Here is a 24911-nt window from a genome sequence, read left to right as displayed (position 1 = left end):
ACTTCATTATTTTAGCTTAAATCAGTTTACACTGCTCACATGGTGCACATTCATTGCCAAATAAATTGTGCTTGATGAAATGAGCACTGGCTGACTGTCGTTCAGAACCCTGGGGCCAGGGAGTGTACCGGTATAACACTGCTGATTTGCTTTTTGGGTCTCTGGGCAAATGAAGTTGTCATTTAAGGAATGCTGTGCACATAAAGGGGCCTTAGAGGTGACCGGGTGCACACACAATGCACAGGGGTCAGGTGGTCAATAGGGGGCCTCTAAAAGGTAAATCCAGCCATGTGTGCAGTTATGAGGGACACGAGGCAACAAGCACAGAGTAATTCTATTCTAAGTCTATTCTATTATTATAGGTGGCAACACTAAAAGAGTGGATGAATAACTGAAGAACTGGGAAAACCTGTCTCCTGTAATTTAAGGCACAACAACAGTGCCCTGCAGATTCACATTTTATCACATCTATTAACAACCTACAGTCCTCTGCTGGCTTTAAATGTTGAAAAATACCAATAATTTAGGAAAGATGTGGAGGCAGTCCTGAGTGCTTTTGTGTCAAGTCTGTCACACTGCACTAATTAGCTCATTTCAATCAGCTGTGTCTGTCGAGCAGCAATCAAAGGTTTTCACGGTGATGGTTTGTGCTAATTGACCTCTTGGGCAGACAGTAGATTTAGTTGAGGCCAGTCTATGTTTGAGGCTCTTCTCGTGCTCCTGTCAGTCTGTCTTCCTGTCTGCCTGTAATTCGATCCTCTCTGAATATAATCCATTCTGGTTGGCAAAGGTTGTTCTGTCTGTCAAGCCACCTCTTCGGTCCAGAGTGAAATATCTCAATAACTGTTGGATGGATTGCCATGAACTTTGGTCCAATCTATCCTACTGACTTTAGGTGATCGACTCACTTTTATCTAGCAATGCCATGCGGTTGACGTTTGTGGTTTTTACATGTGGGTGAAGAAATACACATTCCTGCCAATGTTATAACATGGTTCCACTGATCATTAGATAACAGTAATATGCCCCAAAACAAATGTTTCATTCAAAAACATTTTGAAATTGATATAAAGGACATTTTTGTCCTGAATGAGCTCTGGTCTGTAACTATTGCCAACTAGCTGGCCTTACTGTTTGCCAACAAAGAAACATGGAATGCATCATTTCTGTGTGCTAAAAGGAACAATTTGAAAAGAACACCAAATGGAAAGTTTTCATTAAGCAGATATTTTTATTCAACTTCTTCTTTCATGGTTTCTCCTTTGGAGCCACTCTCAATTATACTTTACAAGTTCAGCCCCAACACTGGTAAGACTGAAAGCAAAATCATGTGTGCTTCAACAACAATGATACACTCATATAGAAAGGCGGTGAACACTGACTTTTGTTCTGTTCATTAACATATCAATTATTGTTGCAATAAAAACATTAAGCTAACAAAACGGACATCCAGACACATACACTTCTGTCCTGCATCAACATTGGCGTTTGAGAACAACATGTACTCAGTCCCAGCGGAGCGTGAATGAATGACTGTGTTCTCCGTCCTGCCCAGAGTCACAGATCATGCTGGTTGTCTGGGAGGAAAACAAAACTTGAGACCCAAGATGAAGGCAGAGAAGGAGGCTCCTTCAAAAGCTAAAATAATTTCCCAGATTTTAATGTTCATGTGTCTCGGTTCCTTCAATTCAGGTAAGTCACATTTTCTACTTCAGGATTTGCTAAAGGTTTGCCTGACAACGGTCACTTGCAGGATTATGCAATTGGAAAAGCTTTAACTTTGTAATAGTTTACATTGTAGCAAATAAGGAACAGCTGAATCATGAGGTCTTTTTTTATTATTTTTATTAGTTTTTTTGTTTGTTTGTGTCAGAATGAGGGAATCAAAAAATTACAAGCTGCAGATATAATTTTAGTTATGCAATGTGAATCAACACCAACTTGATGGATGAAACAATCAAAGGGTCCTTCCAGTAGGATACTAAACACTCACATTTTAGTATTATTTATTACTGCTGTTCTTTCACAATATTAGCTGGATTCTGGAAGAAAATACCAAAAAAAGGAGTCAACTGGATTTTGATTTTAAAGTTGCATATTTACTATTAATATAAATGGAACATATAAAGGTTTTGACACAATATGTTATGACCAGAGGTTTTGGGATATTTTTGCAGTGCTATGCATACTATTGTATCCTCTTTAATGTCAGTTAAATTGAGGACTCTCTGAAACTGAAAACTGATCATTATGGACATCATAAAGGTAGTATTTGTTGTTGGGGTATTGGATTGCATTAAACTGCGTGGGTGCTTTTAAATTCTTGTGCCCACCCTTTGTAAGTAATACAGTAATTGTGCCTTCAGGCTGAACCAGTGTTTTCAGACATTCAGTAACTTTCAGCTGTGGCTGTGTCTCATCACTGCCCTGCTATTGTTGTGACTAGCAGCAGAGTCACTGAGTTGCTCTGTTTCTGCAAAAGCTAGCATGGCATCTGGACTGCTCCCAGTGTTCTTTTCATGAACTGCCAAGAAGGAAATTTGAACAAACAATCCCCACTTTTGTTGGCTCATGCTGGCCCATCCCAAGAACTGACAGCTGTTCCCATGGTAATGTAGATCTGCCATGCAAACTGGATTCAGTATACAGCCGAGATGGGGCGTGATGCCCACACGAGCCTTCAGCTAGCCACTGTATCACTCACTGTAGTAATAAAAAAACAAAACAGCAACAATAAAACTGACATGTACAGCGAATAATGATTTCCATCTTGCCTCTGTGCAAGAACTGTCGATTGTTCATAAAGCTATTGCAATAGAAAGCGGTATCCCTAAAAATTACATTCAAATTCAATGATTCCACTGTACACAATGTACTTATTTGAACTTATAGCAGTAGATCAAATTTGCGTCACTGAGGACCGACAATGTTTTGTTATTTTTTTGCCATGTGCAGATATTACATAAATAAATCATTTTTTGAATGTTAAAAAATGTGGAGGTTTGAACTCTTGTCCGTTTTGGCTCATTTGTTTGAGAATTTAAACTTTGGCAATGAAATTACTTGAGGTTTAAATAAAGGGGGCTGTATAACTGAGCCTGAACTCAGCAACATGATCGTTAAAGACGTGACTATGTAAAGCTATAAATGATTGTTTATACACATCTCAGACAACTATGGTAGGTACATTCCTCGTGGTGTCTCTTCGTCTATAAACACTTACTTCCAAGTTTGTGAAATAACAATAAAATGATTATAAATAATGATGCATAGACATATTAATAGCACTTGGACACATAAACGCCGAGCATAACAGAAATATATTTATTTCCTTCAAGCTATGGATTGTAAATAATCAATTATTGACCTCTCTTGTTTGTTTCTCTGCAGGTGGGGTGGTGGCAGTGAATATGACCATCCCCAACACTCTCATTAGAGGTACAGTAGGGGGGGAGGCCCTGCTGTCTGTCCGCTATAGTAGCTTCAGCCTCGACCTGCCGGTCATCAAGTGGCAGCTCAAGAGGGAAAAATCTGTCACTGTTGTCCAGTCAATTGGAACTGACATCATTGGGACCCTGAGGCCTGAGTATCGTGACCGCATCCTGGTATTTGAAAATGGGACTCTGCTTCTCCACAACCTCAGGCTCTCTGATGACGGAACTTATGACGTGGAGATCTCCATCACAGATGACACCTTTACAGGAGAGGGCACTATCACGCTCACTGTGGATGGTAAGAAAACATGCTCTATTGTGTGATTTGTAAAATGAACGGTAAAAATCACATCAGTTTCTCTTTAGTCTGAACCAGAAAACATACTTCTGTCTTTGACGAAGACTCAAGTCCAATTTAAGTCCCAGTTGAGTCGTGTATGGATGTCTTAGTTTGATGCCTTGCTCCTGAAAGTGAGACCCCAGATTACCTGGACGGATACTAAGTATTATTTCTGCTGCTGACTCACCATTTAACCTTTTCTGAGAGTGAGTAAAGAGGACAAGGACATGTTTAGCCAACATGCAGGAGAAAGCTGCTAACCTGGATCCATCAAGAGTGAATTCATGATTTACTCTCCTTTGACTCAGAGTGGCACAAAAAACACAATTTAACAACATGCTGTAAAGTTCTATTAAAACATTGTCCAAACTTTGAAAAGTCAGCCAACTTACTTGACAGATTCAAAGGCCCTACACACCCACACAGGTGATGCTCGTTATAGCATCGAGAGCAAGGAAACCTGGTTTAATGGCGTGCAGGCAGCATATGAGCTGGTAGGTCTGACAATGAATGTCTCTGCTGACAATCAACGAGCAGCAGCTGGTAGAGATGCTGCAGCAAAGTTTTGGTTAATCTTTTCTAAACTTTTAAGTGATGGCTGACACAACATTACCGTTTCTAACAACACATTCTCACTCCCAACTCGTGAAATACAGACGAAAGGTATTTGGCTAGGCTAAGATTGTGGTTTGGGTTAAAATCAGTGTGTTTGTTCAGTAAAACAACTGCATTTGTTTCGTAACTGGCATTAGTAAACTTATGTAACAAAACTGCAGTAACAGAAGTCAACACTAACTTTGTTTCACACAGGACAATCTTGTGTTTGTTTTGGAGCGCATCCATTAAGAACAATAAAAGGTTCGAGGCAACAATAGCTGTTGTGTGAGCAGCTGCACTATCTGGCAGTACAGTAAGACTGAGTGATTTGGTGGAGGAGTGCAGGCCTGTCCTAACCAAAGAACACTAGAGGGCCAGGGGATCTGACATGTTGTATGGGTAAACTGATTAGAGGCTTATTTACTGTGTGTGTGTATTGTCAGCAGTTATGGTAGAAGCTGCAGTGCTGGTCCATCAACCTCCCTGAAGACACTTTACATCTTAATCCCCCATGTATTAGCTCATGCTCACCTCTAACCTCTCCAACCGCATTTTATGGTGGAAGAATGGCATCAGCTCTGCCCACAGAGGTCTGTGTGAAGGCCACCTGTATACTGAAAAAGAGTAGGAGGGAAGCAACAATGTTACACAATCTGTGTCAACTATTTCCTCCTACTCTACTGCTGAGAATGCAATCCTCTGTCATCTGATTCCCAGAAGATTCCATGGCTCTTAAGAGCCATCTACAATACAATAATGTGCAATGTTTCCATAAGACAAATGCCATGCATTTTTTAAAAAAAAAGAAAAGATTAGTACTACAATCTTAGTTGTTCTTTCAGATTTTGAACTTGAGACTTATTTTTGACATGCAAATCAATATCTTGGTCCTCCTCTCCAATTGATGCCATAGTCTATAGGTAGATTCACCGCACCCCAGTTTAAAGCTAAACTGATTAAAACTGTCAGACCATTATTATCAGCTGATACTAGTTCACAGATACATTTATATTGGCGTATATACTTGAGGATGAGTAGCAAGAGATTACAGGTCAGAAATGGCATCAAATATGCTGTATGTGGTAGTTTAGAAACACATTCTGTATTATTTTGTAATGTATTTTTCAACATGTGAAATTGTGACATGTATCATTTTGAACTACTGTAGCTGCAGGCATGGTTGACTCCCACTTTGAGAGAGTTACAGTAGTGAAGGGGGCCTATTAAAAGCATTTAAGACAGTCTCCAGGCCTCTAAAGAGGAATGTTTTCTATTTTTTCAATTAAACTAATCGATTATGGAGAAAACTACTACTAATGACTGAATGTATCGAGAAAATGTACCCACATTTCTTATAGCCACATGAAGACGAAGGTACAAAATATTTGGTGCAGGTCTGAAAAGCAAGGCACTCTGATTGCGAGTTAAAAATCCTTTATTAGTGCATGAATTACCTACGCGTTTTGACTCATCATCAGGGTATAAAGGGCAATGAGGACAGAAGTTAAACCTCATCAAGAGGTCATGTGTCACATGGCATGCCAAGATACTTCTTACAGGAAAATAAGTGCAAGCTTATACAGTAACAAACCTCACACATATACTGTCAAAAAACTAAAAATATATTAAATCATCAAAAATCAAAATGGAAAAATGAAGGGCAATCTGATAATATACAATACTGTGAATAAACATCTAGTTTAAAGACCCCTACACTATGAAAACACTCATAATGGATCACCCTCAAAAATACTTATCTAAAGACACAACAACTATAATGTCATGTACTACATGAAAGGTATAGTAATTGGTATAAAAATACACAGTATAGTGAAAACATCACAACATATATTAACATAGCTGAGCTCAGTAATGTGCTGTCACCAACCACATATTCTGCCACTGCAGTGTTTTTAAGTTTAATATACAATACTGTGAATAAACATCTAGTTTAAATAAAAGTTGGCCTGAAGTTGCTGAGCCAAAACGTCTCCCGTTTTGAGTCTATCAGCACCCCTTGCATTTGACAGCATGTTTCCTGTTCTTTTGTGTCTATTTACATGTTGAAAACTATTGAATCCACTGTCGCCTTCCTCCAGAGTCGATATCCAGGCCCTATATCCACATGGAAGCTTCATCAGTACTGGAGCTCAGCAATAACGTCATCCTCAACTGCTCCCATGACAATGGAACCAGGACTGCCTACAGGTGGTTCAAAGGTGGAAAGCCACTGACCAATGTGACGAGGTTCATGTTGTCACCTGACCAGAAGCTCTTGACCATCACACGGGTGTTGATGGCAGATGATGACATCTACAGCTGCACAGTGGAGAATCTTGTGGGTAACATGACAAGCCTGCCAATCAGACTGACTGTCTACAGTAAGTGATACGAGCCAACAAGTGTTAAACGCATCATGCTCGACACAGTGACATGGGCAGTATAAGAGGCAGATCTGTTCTCTTCACATATTTATCAAGACAAAACAGAAGAGCTGTCCACATAGAAGCCTTGAAACATGTGAAGCAAACATTTTGAAGTGTTACAGAAAGCCAATGTATCCAACATTTCAAGATATTTCATGTTTGTGCATTTTATCAACAATTCCATGCTATTTGAAAGTAAAAATGATAATTATCCTAACATATACATTATTTGAATACATTAAATGTCCACATAAAATAAAGGCTAGCGGCCTCTGAAAAGGTTCCAGGTTTGGGACAACAGACGTGGCTATGACTCAGAGAATTAGGTCAGAGAGGACGCTCAGTAGATACACATGGCCTGTAAGAGGGAACAACAAATGTATATGTAATTTAAATTACAACATTAGTGAGAATCATCCACAACTCTGCACATCTCTGGTGCTGAAGTTGTGGGATTTTGAATGACTTGTACCGGGCCTATAAATCATCGAGGGGCGTGACAAAGCAGCGGTATTTGACGACCTGAACAGGCTGCACAGCCTGCACTCTGTTACTGGCTGGGGGTTACACCCCCACGTCAGGCCCAAAGACTTGTTGCTGATGCCCAGAAATGTCCCGAATTCAGCAAAATAAGAAGAACAGAGAAAACACAGGCAGCGGCAGAGTCTCTGCAGACACTGCTACAGACTTCCAGTTGGGGATGATTGATTGGGATTATTTTTGTATTAGTCTATACATTGTTTTTTAAAAGAAATTCCTGCATATTATACCTCTAACCTCGTGGTGGTGCAAGAGGAAAACTCATGGTATCATGGACCATGAATAAAATAGATGTTGACATATTTAACAGGATAAGTGAAGAATTACACCAGCAGGTGGACTCTAGAGGAAAATTCAGGGGATCACCAAAGTCATCAGGATTCAGTCTATGGGCACCCTGGATATCTGTGTGCAAAACTTCATAGCAATCTAACCAAAAGTTTTTGAGATATTTTAGCCTGGACCAAAGTGGTGGACCGCCCATCCCTAGAGCCATGCCACGAGCATGTCTAAAAGTAGCTTTACTCCCAGATTTTGTAAACATACATTCAATAATCATTTTCTGTGAAATACTTTTATGTATGTTCCCGTATTCTGGTAGTTTTCTTAAACTGTAATTTTGCCTATCCTACCAGGAAGAAGTTCACTCTATATCATCCTTTCCACTGGGGGCATCTTCCTCCTCATCACTTTGGTGACAGTGTGTGCCTGCTGGACGCCTTCCAAAAAGTAGGACCTGCCAGCAAGCTTTTAAATCAACCCTAAATTCCATAAGACTGATTTTAAGAAAGGCATGTCTGGAGTGCAAATAAACAAACATTATCACATAACATTAATGCATTGAAACCCTTTTGTCTTTGATAGACGAAGACATCCAAAGCCTCTCTCCAGCTTTTATGACCATTTGGATCGCTCACCACTCAGTCAAACAGGTATAATGTAGTTACACTGAATACATATTTCACTGTGATGACAGTACAAAACGTGATCAGCTAATATAAAAGAGACTGGAATGGTCCGAAATTAGGCGATGTGTGTAAATGACAGTTCAATGTTTTATGCTTTGCCACAGCTGATGTGCTTCCAAAAAGGACAGAGCACAATGGAATAAACGCTGTAACTTCACTTTACATCCTGCAGCAAAAGGTATCTCTCTTATCATCTCTATGCTCTAACTACATTCTGTGACTCAGAAATGAAAGCAAGACACAAATCTGAAACAACACTAGTAAAAAAAAGACTGTAACAAACTGAAACTTAATTTATGACGTAAATTAGATTACATAGATTACATTGATTATGGAGTATAAGGTAGACTGGACCATGGAGTTCTAGCACATTCAAACACAAGGATCCAAGAGCCATATGAGCATTTATTGGGTGATGGGAATGAATGAGCGGATGAAGGCAAAATAGACGTTAAGCAGGCAATAAATAGGCATAAATCAATATATTGCCTTGCATACCATACCTAAGAACAAAACATGCATAAGTAAGCTTACATTATTAATGCATCCACTTTATGAATCATGTCTTCATCAGGGTTATCAACAAACACAAGTAAATACTGGATAACAAAAGATACAACCACTTTCTCCCCGTAATTTTAACAGAAGTCAGATACACACGTGAAATAAGGGTGCATAGCATGTCTTAAAAGATATAAACAAAACATTTAAAAAAAGTCTGTCTCTTAAACTGCAGAAACTCAGCACCACTCCTCTGCTCACGAAACACCTGCTTGTTGACAATCTCACAGAGCTAGCTCGCTGAACTAAAACCAACCCAATTGGCTATTGCTGATAAGTGATTATTAAAACTGACAGAGGCCAGAAGGTGTTCATCTCAGGGAATCCAGAAACCTTTTCCACAATTGAAATTCAATTTTAGAACATGAACTTTGTTTAACTGGATAATTGTTTGCAGAGAATGGATTTGGGCTGACGTCGTCCTGTTTTGCAGGATCCCTCAATGGATGACTCATCCAGCAACAGTATTGGATCTCCTTCTGAACTTGACAACCCTCCGTGCTACTACAGTTCCCCCAACTACACCGAATCTCTGACCCAGTCTAATGGGTCCCCTGCCCACTCTTCCCTCAGGTATACCTGAAAGCCCATCAGTTTAAACGCTCCACACGCAGCAAGTGGGAGGTCGGTCCTACTGTGTGCTGCTCCTGACACTGGGTGGAAACTTCCTGCACATCGGCCCGGAGTTTGGGAAAGATCGCTTTCAAGATCTGGGGTCTTACAATAATGGAATTACTGCCTGTTGATGTGTTTTTATTAAAGTAAACTGTAACTTAAATATAGGTTGTTTTTAAAGTTAGAAGCACAGCCTGTGGAGAAATGTAAAGTCTCTGTTTGGTTTTTACCACTAATCACCATTGTTGTTCTTGGTTACTGGAACTACAAAATCAAATCAAATTTGCAACGGGCACGGAGTCTGCATGAAGCTGAGGTGGGGTAAGAAAGATGCAACTATACATTGATAATAACACTGTTCTTATGCTCAATTCAAAATGACCACCAAACAACATTGGGTTTGTTACAGAATAAGTGAAGAAGAAAATAAATCACCCTCAGAAATGTTACTTTATTACTCTTTTACAGTGTTATGTGTGATATTGTCTCTAGTGTTGATGAAAGGAAATGAAGCTGTTACTTTGTAACATTTTGTGAAATAATGTAAATAACTATTTTAGTTATACTAGATGATTTAATAGCATTTTTAGGGGGCAGACAGAGAAAAGCCCAGTTGATGGACGGTATTTCAATTTTATACTTAAATAAAATGTAAAACATTTCTCAGGTTTCTTGTAATATTTCCTTTGTGCTCCTTGAGTCTTTATGTAATTTAAGGTGTGCCTCTGCTCATACTGTATTTACTCAAATATTTTCATGCTTTTTGATTTTTCACAATCTTAAAAACTAAGTGCCAACTTCATCTTCTCAACGTCCCCTCAATTTACTCCTACAATTCAAAATTCAAAATAGACTTAGTCACAAATAAGCATGCTGTTTATTAAACCAAATACTTTCATATGCATTTCCACCTGCAGGACCATCTCAATTGTTCCCATTGAAAGCACAACCCAAGTTGTACAGTGTAAGATAAGTAAATTAATCAAGATGTTATTAAATTGCTTAATAATTGAGGCACCCCAAAAGTGGTCATTAACCACTGTGGATATTTTTGAGGCTACCTGTCATCTTTCTTGATTGAGACCTCACTGAAAAATATCTCAAATCTCAAAGCAGGTTCAAATGGGAATAGATGGGCGCATAGTACCTTAACTTAAACCCTGATCAGTGGAGACTGTGTTCCATAGCCTTTAATAACCAATCTGTTTATGAGGTGAATAATATCACATCATTTTAAGTACTTGTGTGGGTTATTGAAGTCCACCTAAAGGGCTGTTTAGCTCCAACAGCAATAGAAAAAGGGCTCTGCTTTCTCAGACACAGAGCTAAACATCGATATTCCTTTCTTTGCAGTGGGATCAAGACATACAATCTTGAAGGTCTGACCACTGAGAAAGTCTCCAAAGCCAATATACAAGATGAGAAGAGAGGCCGGAACTATTACTCTTGCTGCAATTCCTGTCTCTATCTTCAGTCTCTGTCCTCCTTAAACAACTTTATTCTCCATCCAGGGGTAAATAAAATGAAGAAAATGGGGGAATCTGGCAGTCTCAAAAACAAAGGGACAAACAGAATGCTGACACTTTGCAGAGAAATACTTCTCAATAAAAGTCAATTGCAGTGTAGTAAGGATATCAAGAATAGATTTATTTTATCATCAAGTCCCCTAAATAGCTAATTTTGTATGAAATAGCAGTTAGCCTTGGGTTGCTGGTTGAACTTTGGCTTGAAAGATTTTCTTTTGTTTTAAGAAAGCAAAGAAGTTTATTATACAATTACTGTCACTCAATTCCATGACAGAGCAGCTGAGACTGAATACAGTTTAAAATATCTCCTGAGGCTAAAATTAACATGTTGCTTGGCATTTGAAACTTTTGAAGCTGAATAAAAATGGTGCATTAATATGGCACATACAGTTATAGTTTTAGTAATATGTAAATATTTTTTTAATTTATGTTGTCATTAAAATTAAGTGTTTTCAAAGGATGTACTTATAAGCATTTTAGGGAATTCTTGTTATCAATATTTTTTTCATTTACATTGTCATTAAAATTAAGTCATGAAATTAAACCATGCCAACCAATACTTGTCTTAAAATTTCTGTTGACTAATAAAAACTACCTGGTTTTCTAAGCCCTATGACTCATTGTTTGATTTAATGGAAAAAAATAGTATGCTTGTCAAAGCTGTCATCAAGTGCAGTTGATCGGCAATAATATAATTAGCTACTTAGTAACTTTGCAAGAGATTCTATTTGCAGGCCTCAGCTAGAATAAAGATAAGAAATACCTAATTAAGTGTATAATTAAATAAAAAAATAAAAAAATTATTATTATTTTTTTATATATATTTTTGAGATGAGAAAAATCATGGAACTATCAGAATACATGTTACAGGTTCACATAAGATAAGGATGGAACACAGCACAACTTGGAAAATTCAAAAGCTCGCACTGGAAAAACAGCAATTTCAGGATATTGTTTTTTGGAAAGTATGGAAATCCAAGATTTTAAATATGATGAGCTCTTAGAACAACTGATATAGGCTCTATATACACAGTTATACATAGATACAGTGAAACATTTATAAAATATAGAGCATATAAAATTAAAAAACTGATTAAATATTCCAATATTTGAATAAAAAAATATTTTTTAAATTCAAAAACACTCTATATCACTTCTATGTATCACTCCTGATGTTCAATGAATCAAAAGACAGAAGTTTGGACCTTTTTTGAGTGTTTTAAGCTCTTTCTAAGCCCTTTTTAGTTGTTTAGTTTAAGGTCAAATACTGCTTCAGATTCAGCCCACTCTCTCTGTTCAGGGCTGTATCTCAGCCCCCCTTCCTCCGATTTTCACCATTGAGACATCCTTCGAACCGTAGGAGCCAATAGAATTGCCTGGAATTGAAAGCTAGATGATTGACAGCACTATTAGCCAATAAAGCTCAAAAACGTCCCATCTGATGGCAGATCTGAAATCTAATTTGCTGAGCTTCCAACCCTCCCCAAGAAGCCGAGGAGTGTCGGAGAGACACGAATCGAACGGATTCACACGGAGCACATGCAGCTGGACATACATGCAGTGGAAGTACGGAGATATTTCATTTTTTCGCTGAGATTCGACCAAAAGTGAGTACAATATTCGATGAAAGCTGTGTGACTTTTTGTGTTCGAAGCTGAATATCTCTGCGATGGTTTACCGGAGAGAGAAATGGAAACTATGTCCGTAATCTCCGTCAGGCGGACATGCATGTTCGTAGGTAGCACGTTGCTAACGGAGTGTAGCAGCTGTTTTATCCGGTCTGTCCCGGTCATATCGAGAATGATTTATGATATTTTGTTATTTGTTTGCTTGGCTGATGGGAGATGTGTTTGTTTCATGTAGAAGTGACCTAGTTCATGTTGTTCCCAGGACGCTGAGGTTTCTGCAGAACTATAACATCATTATATTCGTTCTTCGTGGGTTCTCTGCCAGTTACTTTTAACACAAAACTCTCTAAGTTTTTATGTACTCTGCGTCCAAATGGGGGACCCTCGGGTGTATATTAAACGAGCGTGTACGGAGACAAAGGGAGCTGGCTGTTTGTCACGTTTCACTCTTTGCATTGTTGAGTATTAGGACAATAAATACTTGAGTATTAGGACAATAAACTTTTCGGAATCAGTTTCAGCCTCGATACATACGCTGAAAAAGTGTTGGTCTCTGTCTCCCTTCGATATCTCAGTTGGTAGAGCGGAGGACTGTAGGCTGATGTATCCCAGTTGGAAATATGCAGGTATCCTTAGGTCGCTGGTTCAAATCTGGCTCGAAGGCTATACTTATTATTGTTGTCCGTTAAGAATGGATTGATGGCCTTTACTGTCAGTTATCAAATGCAGTTGATCTGCAATAATATAATTAGCTACTTAGTAACTTTGCAAGAGTTTTAAACGAGCATGTACGGAGACAAAGGGAGCTGGCTGTTTGTCACGTTTCACTCTTTGCATTGTTGAGTATTAGGACAATAAACTTTGGTTTGGAATCAGTTTCAGACTCGATACATACGCTGAAAAAGTGTTGTTCTCTATCTCCCTTCGATATCTCAGTTGGTAAAGCGGAGGACTGTAGGCTGATGTTTCCCAGTTGAAAATATACAGGTAGCCTTAGGTCGCTGGTTCAAATCCGGCTCGAAGGATATACTTATTATTCTTGTCCGTTAAGAATGGATTGATGTCCTCTACTGTCAGTCATCAAGTGCAGTTTATCTGCAATAATATAATTAGCTACTTAGTAACTTTGCAAGAGATTTAAACAAGCATGTACTGAGACAAAGGGAGCTGGCTGTTTGTCACGATTCACTCTTTGCATTGTTGAGTATTAGGACAATAAATACTTGAGTATTAGGACAATAAACTTTTCGGAATCAGTTTCAGCCTCGATACATACGCTGAAAAAGTGTTGGTCTCTGGCTCCCTTCGATAGCTCAGTTGGTAGAGCGGAGGACTGTAGGCTGATGTATCCCAGTTGGAAATATGCAGGTATCCTTAGGTTGCTGGTTCAAATCCGGCTCGAAGGATATACTTATTATTCTTGTCCGTTAAGAATGGATTGATGGCCTCTACTGTCAGTTATCAAATGCAGTTGATCTGCAATAATATAATTAGCTACTGAGTAACTTTGCAAGAGTTTTAAACGATCATGTACGGAGACAAAGGGAGCTGGCTGTTTGTCACGTTTCACTCTTTGCATTGTTGAGTATTAGGACAATAAACTTTGGTTTGGAATCAGTTTCAGACTCGATACATACGCTGAAAAAGTGTTGTTCTCTATCTCCCTTCGATATCTCAGTTGGTAAAGCGGAGGACTGTAGGCTGGTGTATCCCAGTTGGAAATATGCAGGTATCCTTAGGTCGCTGGTTCAAATCCTGCTCGAAGGATATACTTATTATTCTTGTCCGTTAAGAATGGATTGATGGCCTTTACTGTCAGTCATTTAGTGCATTTGATCTGCAATAATATAATTAGCTACTTAGTAACTTTGCAAGAGATTTAAACGATCATGTACGGAGACAAAGGGAGCTGGCTGTTTGTCACGTTTCACTCTTTGCATTGTTGAGTATTAGGACAATAAACTTTGGTTTGGAATCAGTTTCAGACTCGATACATACGCTGAAAAAGTGTTGTTCTCTATCTCCCTTCGATATCTCAGTTGGTAAAGCGGAGGACTGTAGGCTGATGTTTCCCAGTTGAAAATATACAGGTAGCCTTAGGTCGCTGGTTCAAATCCGGCTCGAAGGATATACTTATTATTCTTGTCCGTTAAGAATGGATTGATGTCCTCTACTGTCAGTCATCAAGTGCAGTTGATCTGCAATAATATAATTAGCTACTTAGTAACTTTGCAAGAGATTTAAACAAGCATGTACTGAGACAAAGGGAGCTGGCTGTTTGTCACGATTCACTCTTTGCATTGTTGAGTATTAGGACAATAAATACTTGAGTATTAGGACAATAAACTTTTCGGAATCAGTTTCAGCCTCGATACATACGCTGAAAAAGTGTTGGTCTCTGGCTCCCTTCGATAGCTCAGTTGGTAGAGCGGAGGACTGTAGGCTGATGTATCCCAGTTGGAAATATGCAGGTATCCTTAGGTCGCTGGTTCAAATCCGGCTCGAAGGATATACTTATTATTCTTGTCCGTTAAGAATGGATTGATGGCCTCTACTGTCAGTTATCAAATGCAGTTGATCTGCAATAATATAATTAGCTACTTAGTAACTTTGCAAGAGATTTAAACGATCATGTACGGAGACAAAGGGAGCTGGCTGTTTGTCACGTTTCACTCTTTGCATTGTTGAGTATTAGGACAATAAACTTTGGTTTGGAATCAGTTTCAGACTCGATACATACGCTGAAAAAGTGTTGTTCTCTATCTCCCTTCGATATCTCAGTTGGTAGAGCGGAGGACTGTAGGCTGATGTTTCCCAGTTGAAAATATACAGGTAGCCTTAGGTCGCTGGTTCAAATCCGGCTCGAAGGATGTACTTATTATTCTTGTCCGTTAAGAATGGATTGATGTCCTCTACTGTCAGTCATCAAGTGCAGTTGATCTGCAATAATATAATTAGCTACTTAGTAACTTTGCAAGAGATTTAAACAAGCATGTACGGAGACAAAGGGAGCTGGCTGTTTGTCACGTTTCACTCTTTGCATTGTTGAGTATTAGGACAATAAATACTTGAGTATTAGGACAATAAACTTTTCGGAATCAGTTTCAGCCTCGATACATACGCTGAAAAAGTGTTGGTCTCTGACTCCCTTCGATAGCTCAGTTGGTAGAGCGGAGGACTGTAGGCTGATGTATCCCAGTTGGAAATATGCAGGTATCCTTAGGTCGCTGGTTCAAATCCGGCTCAAAGGATATACTTATTATTCTTGTCCGTTAAGAATGGATTGATGGCCTCTACTGTCAGTTATCAAATGCAGTTGATCTGCAATAATATAATTAGCTACTGAGTAACTTTGCAAGAGTTTTAAACGATCATGTACGGAGACAAAGGGAGCTGGCTGTTTGTCACGTTTCACTCTTTGCATTGTTGAGTATTAGGACAATAAACTTTGGTTTGGAATCAGTTTCAGCCTCGATACATACGCTGAAAAAGTGTTACTCTCCTTCTCCCTTCGATAGCTCAGTTGGTAGAGCGGAGGACTGTAAGTTGATGTATCCCAGTTGGAAATATGCAGGTATCCTTAGGTCGCTGGTTCAAATCCGGCTCGAAGGACGTACTTATTATTCTTGTCCGTTAAGAATGGATTGATGTCCTCTACTGTCAGTCATCAAGTGCAGTTTATCTGCAATAATATAATTAGCTACTTAGTAACTTTGCAAGAGATTTAAACAAGCATGTACGGAGACAAAAGGAGCTGGCTGTTTGTCACGATTCACTCTTTGCATTGTTGAGTATTAGGACAATAAATACTTGAGTATTAGGACAATAAACTTTTCGGAATCAGTTTCAGCCTCGATACATACGCTGAAAAAGTGTTGGTCTCTGGCTCCCTTCGATAGCTCAGTTGGTAGAGCGGAGGACTGTAGGCTGATGTATCCCAGTTGGAAATATGCAGGTATCCTTAGGTCGCTGGTTCAAGTCCGGCTCGAAGGATATACTTATTATTCTTGTCCGTTAAGAATGGATTGATGGCCTCTACTGTCAGTTATCAAATGCAGTTGATCTGCAACAATATAATTAGCTACTTAGTAACTTTGCAAGAGTTTTAAACGATCATGTACGGAGACAAAGGGAGCTGGCTGTTTGTCACGTTTCACTCTTTGCATTGTTGAGTATTAGGACAATAAACTTTGGTTTGGAATCAGTTTCAGACTCGATACAAACGCTGAAAAAGTGTTTTTCTCTATCTCCCTTCGATATCTCAGTTGGTAGAGCGGAGGACTGTAGGCTGATGTTTCCCAGTTGAAAATATACAGGTAGCCTTAGGTCGCTGGTTCAAATCCAGCTTGAAGGATGTACTTATTATTCTTGTCCGTTAAGAATGGATTGATGTCCTCTACTGTCAGTCATCAAGTGCAGTTGATCTGCAATAATATAATTAGCTACTTAGTAACTTTGCAAGAGATTTAAACAAGCATGTACGGAGACAAAGGGAGCTGGCTGTTTGTCACGATTCACTCTTTGCATTGTTGAGTATTAGGACAATAAATACTTGAGTATTAGGACAATAAACTTTTCGGAATCAGTTTCAGCCTCGATACATACGCTGAAAAAGTGTTGGTCTCTGGCTCCCTTCAATAGCTCAGTTGGTAGAGCGGAGGACTGTAGGCTGATGTATCCCAGTTGGAAATATGCAGGTATCCTTAGGTCGCTGGTTCAAATCCGGCTCAAAGGATATACTTATTATTCTTGTCCGTTAAGAATGGATTGATGGCCTCTACTGTCAGTTATCAAATGCAGTTGATCTGCAATAATATAATTAGCTACTGAGTAACTTTGCAAGAGTTTTAAACGATCATGTACGGAGACAAAGGGAGCTGGCTGTTTGTCACGTTTCACTCTTTGCATTGTTGAGTATTAGGACAATAAACTTTGGTTTGGAATCAGTTTCAGACTCGATACATACGCTGAAAAAGTGTTGGTCTCCGGCTCCCTTCGATAGCTCAGTTGGTAGAGCGGAGGACTGTAGGTTGATGTATCCCAATTGGAAATATGCAGGTGTCCTTAGGTCGCTGGTTGAAATCCGGCTCGAAGGATGTACTTATTATTCTTGTCCGTTAAGAATGGATTGATGGCCTTTACTGTCAGTCATTTAGTGCATTTGATCTGCAATAATATAATTAGCTACTTAGTAACTTTGCAAGAGATTTAAACAAGCATGTACGGAGACAAAAGGAGCTGGCTGTTTGTCACGTTTCACTCTTTGCATTGTTGAGTATTAGGACAATAAACTTTGGTTTGGAATCAGTTTCAGCCTCGATACATACGCTGAAAAAGTGTTACTCTCCTTCTCCCTTCGATAGCTCAGTTGGTAGAGCGGAGGACTGTAGGTTGATGTATCCCAGTTGGAAGTATGCAGGTATCCTTAGGTCGCTGGTTCAAATCCGGCTCGAAGGATGTACTTGTTATTCTTGTCCGTTAAGAATGGATTGATGTCCTCTACTGTCAGTCATCAAGTGCAGTTTATCTGCAATAATATAATTAGCTACTTAGTAACTTTGCAAGAGATTTAAACAAGCATGTACGGAGACAAAAGGAGCTGGCTGTTTGTCACGATTCACTCTTTGCATTGTTGAGTATTAGGACAATAAATACTTGAGTATTAGGACAATAAACTTTTCGGAATCAGTTTCAGCCTCGATACATACGCTGAAAAAGTGTTGGTCTCTGGCTCCCTTCGATAGCTCAGTTGGTAGAGCGGAGGACTGTAGGCTGATGTGCCCCAGTTGGAAATATGCAGGTGTCCTTAGGTCGCTGGTTCAAATCCGGCTCGAAGGATATACTTATTATTCTTGTCCGTTAAGAATGGATGATGTCCTCTACTGTCAGTTATCAAATGCAGTTGATCTGCAATAATATAATTAGCTACTGAGTAACTTTGCAAGAGATTTAAACAAGCATGTACGGAGACAAAGGGAGCTGGCTGTTTGTCACGATTCACTCTTTGCATTGTTGAGTATTAGGACAATAAATACTTGAGTATTAGGAGAATAAACTTTGGTTTGGAATCAGTTTCAGCCTCGATACATACGCTGAAAAAGTGTTACTCTCCTTCTCCCTTCGATATCTCAGTTGGTAGAGCGGAGGACTGTAGGTTGATGTATCCCAGTTGGAAGTATGCAGGTATCCTTAGGTCGCTGGTTCAAATCCGGCTCGAAGGATGTACTTATTATTCTTGTCCGTTAAGAATGGATTGATGTCCTCTACTGTCAGTCATCAAGTGCAGTTTATCTGCAATAATATAATTAGCTACTTAGTAACTTTGCAAGAGATTTAAACAAGCATGTACAGAGACAAAAGGAGCTGGCTGTTTGTCACGATTCACTCTTTGCATTGTTGAGTATTAGGACAATAAATACTTGAGTATTAGGACAATAAACTTTTCGGAATCAGTTTCAGCCTCAATACATACGCTGAAAAAGTTTTGGTCTCTGGCTCCCTTCGATAGCTCAGTTGGTAGAGCAGAGGACTGTAGGCTGATGTATCCCAGTTGGAAATATGCAGGTATCCTTAGGTCGCTGGTTCAAATCCGGCTCGAAGGATATTCTTATTATTCTTGTCCGTTAAGAATGGATTGATGGCCTTTACTGTCAGTCATTTAGTGCATTTGATCTGCAATAATATAATTAGCTACTTAGTAACTTTGCAAGAGTTTTAAACGATCATGTACGGAGACAAAGGGAGCTGGCTGTTTGTCACGTTTCACTCTTTGCATTGTTGAGTATTAGGACAATAAACTTTGGTTTGGAATCAGTTTCAGACTCGATACATACGCTGAAAAAGTGTTGTTCTCTATCTCCCTTCGATATCTCAGTTGGTAGAGCGGAGGACTGTAGGCTGATGTTTCCCAGTTGAAAATAGGCAGGTATCCTTAGGTCGCTGGTTCAAATCCGGCTCAAAGGATATACTTATTATTCTTGTCCGTTAAGAATGGATTGATGGCCTCTACTGTCAGTTATCAAATGCAGTTGATCTGCAATAATATAATTAGCTACTGAGTAACTTTGCAAGAGTTTTAAACGATCATGTACGGAGACAAAGGGAGCTGGCTGTTTGTCACGTTTCACTCTTTGCATTGTTGAGTATTAGGACAATAAACTTTGGTTTGTAATCAGTTTCAGCCTCGATACATACGCTGAAAAAGTGTTGGTCTCCGGCTCCCTTCGATAGCTCAGTTGGTAGAGCGGAGGACTGTAGGTTGATGTATCCCAGTTGGAAGTATGCAGGTATCCATAGGTCGCTGGTTCAAATCTGGCTCGAAGGATGTACTTATTATTCTTGTCCGTTAAGAATGGATTGATGTCCTCTACTGTCAGTCATCAAGTGCAGTTTATCTGCAATAATATAATTAGCTACTTAGTAACTTTGCAAGAGATTTAAACAAGCATGTACGGAGACAAAGGGAGCTGGCTGTTTGTCACGATTCACTCTTTGCATTGTTGAGTATTAGGACAATAAATACTTGAGTATTAGGACAATAAACTTTTCGGAATCAGTTTCAGCCTCGATACATACGCTGAAAAAGTGTTGGTCTCTGGCTCCCTTCGATAGCTCAGTTGGTAGAGCGGAGGACTGTAGGCTGATGTATCCCAGTTGGAAATATGCAGGTATCCTTAGGTCGCTGGTTCAAATCCGGCTCGAAGGATGCACTTATTATTCTTGTCCGTTAAGAATGGATTGATGGCCTCTACTGTCAGTCATCAAGTGCAGTTGATCTGCAATAATATAATTAGCTACTTAGTAACTTTGCAAGAGTTTTAAACGATCATGTACGGAGACAAAGGGAGCTGGCTGTTTGTCACGTTTCACTCTTTGCATTGTTGAGTATTAGGACAATAAACTTTGGTTCGGAATCAGTTTCAGCCTCGATACATACGCTGAAAAAGTGTTGGTGTCCGGCTCCCTTTGATAGCTCAGTTGGTAGAGTGGAGGACTGTAGGCTGATGTTTCCCGGTTTAAAATATACAGGTGTCCTTAGGTCGCTGGTTCAAATCTGGCTCGAAGGATATACTTATTATTCTTGTCCGTTAAGAATGGATTTATGGCCTCTACTGTCAGTTATCAAATGCAATTGATCTGCAATAATATAATTAGCTACTGAGTAACTTTGCAAGAGTTTTAAACGATCATGTACGGAAACAAAGGGAGCTGGCTGTTTGTCACGTTTCACTCTTTGCATTGTTGAGTATTAGGACAATAAACTTTGGTTTGGAATCAGTTTCAGCCTCGATACATACGCTGAAAAAGTGTTGGTCTCTGTCTCCCTTCGATGTCTCAGTTGTTAGAGCGGAGAACTGTAGGCTGATGTATTCCAGTTGGAAATATGCAGGTATCCTTAGGTCGCTGGTTCAAATCCGGCTCGAAGGATGTACTTATTATTCTTGTCCGTTAAGAATGGATTGATGGCCTCTACTGTCAGTCATCAAGTGCAGTTGATCTGCAATAATATAATTAGCTACTTAGTAACTTTGCAAGAGTTTTAAACGATCATGTACGGAGACAAAGGGAGCTGGCTGTTTGTCACGTTTCACTCTTTGCATTGTTGAGTATTATGACAATAAATTTTGGTTTGGAATCAGTTTCAGCCTCGATACATACGCTGAAAAAGTGTTGGTCTCTGTCTCCCTTCGATGTCTCAGTTGTTAGAGCGGAGAACTGTAGGCTGATGTATCCCAGTTGGAAATATGCAGGTATCCTTAGGTCGCTGGTTCAAATCCGGCTCGAAGGATATACTTATTATTCTTGTCCGTTAAGAATGGATTTATGGCCTCTACTGTCAGTTATCAAATACAGTTGATCTGCAATAATATAATTAGCTACTGAGTAACTTTGCAAGAGTTTTAAACGATCATGTACGGAGACAAAGGGAGCTGGCTGTTTGTCACGTTTCACTCTTTGCATTGTTGAGTATTAGGACAATAAACTTTGGTTTGGAATCAGTTTCAGCCTCGATACATACGCTGAAAAAGTGTTGGTCTCTGTCTCCCTTCGATGTCTCAGTTGTTAGAGCGGAGAACTGTAGGCTGATGTATCCCAGTTGGAAGTATGCAGGTATCCTTAGGTCGCTGATTCAAATCCGGCTCGAAGGATGTACTTATTATTCTTGTCCGTTAAGAATGGATTGATGTCCTCTACTGTCAGTCATCAAGTGCAGTTTATCTGCAATAATATAATTAGCGACTTAGTAACTTTGCAAGAGATTTAAACAAGCATGTACGGAGACAAAGGGAGCTGGCTGTTTGTCACGATTCACTCTTTGCATTGTTGAGTATTAGGACAATAAGTACTTGAGTATTAGGACAATAAACTTTTCGGAATCAGTTTCAGCCTCGATACATACGCTGAAAAAGTATTGGTCTCTGGCTCCCTTCGATAGCTCAGTTGGTAGAACGGAGGGCTGTGATGTATCCCAGTTGGAAATATGCAGGTATCCTTAGGTCGCTGGTTCAAATCTGGCTCGAAGGATGTACTTATTATTCTTGTCCGTTAAGAATGGATTGATGGCCTCTACTGTCAGTCATCAAGTGCAGTTGATCTGCAATAATATAATTAGCTACTTAGTAACTTTGCAAGAGATTTAAACAAGCATGTACGGAAACAAAGGGAGCTGGCTGTTTGTCACGATTCACTCTTTGCATTGTTGAGTATTAGGACAATAAACTTTTCGGAATCAGTTTCGGCCTCCATACATACGCTGAAAAAGTGTTGGTCTCCGACTCCCTTCGATAGCTCAGTTGGTAGAGCGGAGGACTGTAGGCTGATGTATCCCAGTTGGAAATATGCAGGTATCCTTAGGTCGCTGGTTCAAATCCGGCTCGAAGGATATACTTATTATTCTTGTCCGTTAAGAATGGATTGATGGCCTCTACTGTCAGTTATCAAATGCAGGTGATCTGCAATAATATAATTAGCTACTGAGTAACTTTGCAAGAGTTTAAAACGATCATGTACGGAGACAAAGGGAGCTGGCTGTTTGTCACGTTTCACTCTTTGCACTGTTGAGTATTAGGACAATAAACTTTGGTTTGGAATCAGTTTCAGCCTCGATACATACGCTGAAAAAGTGTTGGTCTCTGTCTCCCTTCGATGTCTCAGTTGTTAGAGCGGAGAACTGTAGGCTGATGTATCCCAGTTGGAAATATGCAGGTATCCTTAGGTCGCTGGTTCAAATCCGGCTCGGAGGATGTACTTATTATTCTTGTCCGTTAAGAATGGATTGATGGCCTCTACTGTCAGTCATCAAGTGCAGTTGATCTGCAATAATATAATTAGCTACTTAGTAACTTTGCAAGAGTTTTAAACGATCATGTACGGAGACAAAGGGAGCTGGCTGTTTGTCACGTTTCACTCTTTGCATTGTTGAGTATTAGGACAATAAACTTTGGTTTGGAATCAGTTTCAGCCTCGATACATACGCTGAAAAAGTGTTGGTCTCTGTCTCCCTTCGATGTCTCAGTTGTTAGAGCGGAGAACTGTAGGCTGATGTATCCCAGTTGGAAATATGCAGGTATCCTTAGGTCGCTGGTTCAAATCCGGCTCGAAGGATATTCTTATTATTCTTGTCCGTTAAGAATGGATTGATGGCCTCTACTGTCAGTCATTTAGTGCATTTGATCTGCAATAATATAATTAGCTACTTAGTAACTTTGCAAGAGATTTAAACAAGCATGTACGGAGACAAAGGGAGCTGGCTGTTTGTCACGTTTCACTCTTTGCATTGTTGAGTATTAGGACAATAAACTTTGGTTTGGAATCAGTTTCAGCCTCGATACATACGCTGAAAAAGTGTTGGTCTCCGGCTCCCTTCGATGTCTCAGTTGGTAGAGCGGAGGACTGTAGGTTGATGTATCCCAGTTGGAAATATGCAGGTATCCTTAGGTCGCTGGTTCAAATCCGGCTCGAAGGATGTACTTATTATTCTTGTCCGTTAAGAATGGATTGATGGCCTTTACTGTCAGTCATTTAGTGCATTTGATCTGCAATAATATAATTAGCTACTTAGTAACTTTGCAAGAGTTTTAAACGATCATGTACGGAGACAAAGGGAGCTGGCTGTTTGTCACGTTTCACTCTTTGCATTGTTGAGTATTAGGACAATAAACTTTGGTTTGTAATCAGTTTCAGCCTCGATACATACGCTGAAAAAATGTTACTCTCCTTCTCCCTTCGATAGCTCAGTTGGTAGAGCGGAGAACTGTAGGTTGATGTATCCCAGTTGGAAATATGCAGGTATCCTTAGGTCGCTGGTTCAAATCCGGCTCAAAGGATATACTTATTATTCTTGTCCGTTAAGAATGGATTGATGGCCTCTACTGTCAGTTATCAAATGCAGTTGATCTGCAATAATATAATTAGCTACTGAGTAACTTTGCAAGAGTTTTAAACGATCATGTACGGAGACAAAGGGAGCTGGCTGTTTGTCACGTTTCACTCTTTGCATTGTTGAGTATTAGGACAATAAACTTTGGTTTGGAATCAGTTTCAGCCTCGATACATACGCTGAAAAAGTGTTGGTCTCCGGCTCCCTTCGATAGCTCAGTTGGTAGAACGGAGGGCTGTGATGTATCCCAGTTGGAAATATGCAGGTATCCTTAGGTCGCTGGTTCAAATCTGGCTCGAAGGATATACTTATTATTCTTGTCCGTTAAGAATGGATTGATGGCCTTTACTGTCAGTCATTTAGTGCATTTGATCTGCAATAATATAATTAGCTACTTAGTAACTTTGCAAGAGATTTAAACAAGCATGTACGGAAACAAAGGGAGCTGGCTGTTTGTCACGATTCACTCTTTGCATTGTTGAGTATTAGGACAATAAATACTTGAGTATTAGGACAATAAACTTTTCGGAATCAGTTTCAGCCTCCATACATACGCTGAAAAAGTGTTGGTGTCCGGCTCCCTTTGATAGCTCAGTTGGTAGAGTGGAGGACTGTAGGCTGATGTTTCCCGGTTTAAAATATACAGGTGTCCTTAGGTTGCTGGTTCAAATCCGGCTCGAAGGATATACTTATTATTCTTGTCCGTTAAGAATGGATTTATGGCCTCTACTGTCAGTTATCAAATGCAGTTGATCTGCAATAATATAATTAGCTACTGAGTAACTTTGCAAGAGTTTTAAACGATCATGTACGGAAACAAAGGGAGCTGGCTGTTTGTCACGTTTCACTCTTTGCATTGTTGAGTATTATGACAATAAATTTTGGTTTGGAATCAG

General features: G+C 39.5%; 1 protein-coding gene and 20 non-coding genes across 21 annotated transcripts; all 21 read left to right on the top strand.

Annotated features, from left to right (window-relative positions):
* The first annotated feature begins 1504 nt into the window (after positions 1-1504).
* On the top strand, positions 1505-10101 carry LOC137876251 (hepatic and glial cell adhesion molecule-like). Its single transcript, XM_068715666.1, has 7 exons — positions 1505-1692; positions 3391-3732; positions 6471-6752; positions 7973-8066; positions 8202-8269; positions 8410-8483; positions 9300-10101. The coding sequence occupies exons 1-7, from the start codon at positions 1530-1532 to the stop codon at positions 9447-9449; spliced, it is 1173 nt and encodes a 390-aa protein (XP_068571767.1). The 5' UTR covers positions 1505-1529; the 3' UTR covers positions 9450-10101.
* A 3836-nt stretch (positions 10102-13937) lies between these two features.
* Positions 13938-14041, top strand: trnay-gua (transfer RNA tyrosine (anticodon GUA)). Its single transcript has 2 exons — positions 13938-13974; positions 14006-14041. It is a non-coding gene; the product is annotated as a tRNA-Tyr (tRNA).
* Positions 14042-15040: 999 nt separating this feature from the next.
* On the top strand, positions 15041-15144 carry trnay-gua (transfer RNA tyrosine (anticodon GUA)). Its single transcript has 2 exons — positions 15041-15077; positions 15109-15144. It is a non-coding gene; the product is annotated as a tRNA-Tyr (tRNA).
* Positions 15145-15782: 638 nt separating this feature from the next.
* Positions 15783-15886, top strand: trnay-gua (transfer RNA tyrosine (anticodon GUA)). Its single transcript has 2 exons — positions 15783-15819; positions 15851-15886. It is a non-coding gene; the product is annotated as a tRNA-Tyr (tRNA).
* A 257-nt stretch (positions 15887-16143) lies between these two features.
* On the top strand, positions 16144-16247 carry trnay-gua (transfer RNA tyrosine (anticodon GUA)). Its single transcript has 2 exons — positions 16144-16180; positions 16212-16247. It is a non-coding gene; the product is annotated as a tRNA-Tyr (tRNA).
* Positions 16248-16524: 277 nt separating this feature from the next.
* Positions 16525-16628, top strand: trnay-gua (transfer RNA tyrosine (anticodon GUA)). Its single transcript has 2 exons — positions 16525-16561; positions 16593-16628. It is a non-coding gene; the product is annotated as a tRNA-Tyr (tRNA).
* Positions 16629-17266: 638 nt separating this feature from the next.
* Positions 17267-17370, top strand: trnay-gua (transfer RNA tyrosine (anticodon GUA)). Its single transcript has 2 exons — positions 17267-17303; positions 17335-17370. It is a non-coding gene; the product is annotated as a tRNA-Tyr (tRNA).
* A 257-nt stretch (positions 17371-17627) lies between these two features.
* Positions 17628-17731, top strand: trnay-gua (transfer RNA tyrosine (anticodon GUA)). Its single transcript has 2 exons — positions 17628-17664; positions 17696-17731. It is a non-coding gene; the product is annotated as a tRNA-Tyr (tRNA).
* A 257-nt stretch (positions 17732-17988) lies between these two features.
* trnay-gua (transfer RNA tyrosine (anticodon GUA)) lies at positions 17989-18092 on the top strand. The gene is made up of 2 exons: positions 17989-18025; positions 18057-18092. It is a non-coding gene; the product is annotated as a tRNA-Tyr (tRNA).
* A 277-nt stretch (positions 18093-18369) lies between these two features.
* On the top strand, positions 18370-18473 carry trnay-gua (transfer RNA tyrosine (anticodon GUA)). The gene is made up of 2 exons: positions 18370-18406; positions 18438-18473. It is a non-coding gene; the product is annotated as a tRNA-Tyr (tRNA).
* Positions 18474-18752: 279 nt separating this feature from the next.
* trnay-gua (transfer RNA tyrosine (anticodon GUA)) lies at positions 18753-18856 on the top strand. The gene is made up of 2 exons: positions 18753-18789; positions 18821-18856. It is a non-coding gene; the product is annotated as a tRNA-Tyr (tRNA).
* A 277-nt stretch (positions 18857-19133) lies between these two features.
* On the top strand, positions 19134-19237 carry trnay-gua (transfer RNA tyrosine (anticodon GUA)). Its single transcript has 2 exons — positions 19134-19170; positions 19202-19237. It is a non-coding gene; the product is annotated as a tRNA-Tyr (tRNA).
* A 257-nt stretch (positions 19238-19494) lies between these two features.
* On the top strand, positions 19495-19598 carry trnay-gua (transfer RNA tyrosine (anticodon GUA)). Its single transcript has 2 exons — positions 19495-19531; positions 19563-19598. It is a non-coding gene; the product is annotated as a tRNA-Tyr (tRNA).
* Positions 19599-19855: 257 nt separating this feature from the next.
* On the top strand, positions 19856-19959 carry trnay-gua (transfer RNA tyrosine (anticodon GUA)). The gene is made up of 2 exons: positions 19856-19892; positions 19924-19959. It is a non-coding gene; the product is annotated as a tRNA-Tyr (tRNA).
* Positions 19960-20236: 277 nt separating this feature from the next.
* trnay-gua (transfer RNA tyrosine (anticodon GUA)) lies at positions 20237-20340 on the top strand. The gene is made up of 2 exons: positions 20237-20273; positions 20305-20340. It is a non-coding gene; the product is annotated as a tRNA-Tyr (tRNA).
* Positions 20341-22061: 1721 nt separating this feature from the next.
* Positions 22062-22160, top strand: trnah-gug (transfer RNA histidin (anticodon GUG)). Its single transcript has 2 exons — positions 22062-22098; positions 22125-22160. It is a non-coding gene; the product is annotated as a tRNA-His (tRNA).
* A 254-nt stretch (positions 22161-22414) lies between these two features.
* trnay-gua (transfer RNA tyrosine (anticodon GUA)) lies at positions 22415-22518 on the top strand. Its single transcript has 2 exons — positions 22415-22451; positions 22483-22518. It is a non-coding gene; the product is annotated as a tRNA-Tyr (tRNA).
* Positions 22519-23497: 979 nt separating this feature from the next.
* Positions 23498-23601, top strand: trnay-gua (transfer RNA tyrosine (anticodon GUA)). The gene is made up of 2 exons: positions 23498-23534; positions 23566-23601. It is a non-coding gene; the product is annotated as a tRNA-Tyr (tRNA).
* Positions 23602-23858: 257 nt separating this feature from the next.
* On the top strand, positions 23859-23962 carry trnay-gua (transfer RNA tyrosine (anticodon GUA)). The gene is made up of 2 exons: positions 23859-23895; positions 23927-23962. It is a non-coding gene; the product is annotated as a tRNA-Tyr (tRNA).
* Positions 23963-24219: 257 nt separating this feature from the next.
* On the top strand, positions 24220-24318 carry trnah-gug (transfer RNA histidin (anticodon GUG)). Its single transcript has 2 exons — positions 24220-24256; positions 24283-24318. It is a non-coding gene; the product is annotated as a tRNA-His (tRNA).
* A 277-nt stretch (positions 24319-24595) lies between these two features.
* Positions 24596-24699, top strand: trnay-gua (transfer RNA tyrosine (anticodon GUA)). The gene is made up of 2 exons: positions 24596-24632; positions 24664-24699. It is a non-coding gene; the product is annotated as a tRNA-Tyr (tRNA).
* The last annotated feature ends 212 nt before the right edge of the window (positions 24700-24911 follow it).

The sequence above is a fragment of the Cebidichthys violaceus genome, unplaced genomic scaffold (genome assembly GCF_023349555.1).
Source record: "Cebidichthys violaceus isolate CVI_PGR_0920_01 unplaced genomic scaffold, fCebVio1.0.p SCAF_20, whole genome shotgun sequence".
NCBI lineage: Eukaryota > Metazoa > Chordata > Actinopteri > Perciformes > Stichaeidae > Cebidichthys > Cebidichthys violaceus.
This window is presented reverse-complemented; position numbering and strand designations above follow the sequence as displayed.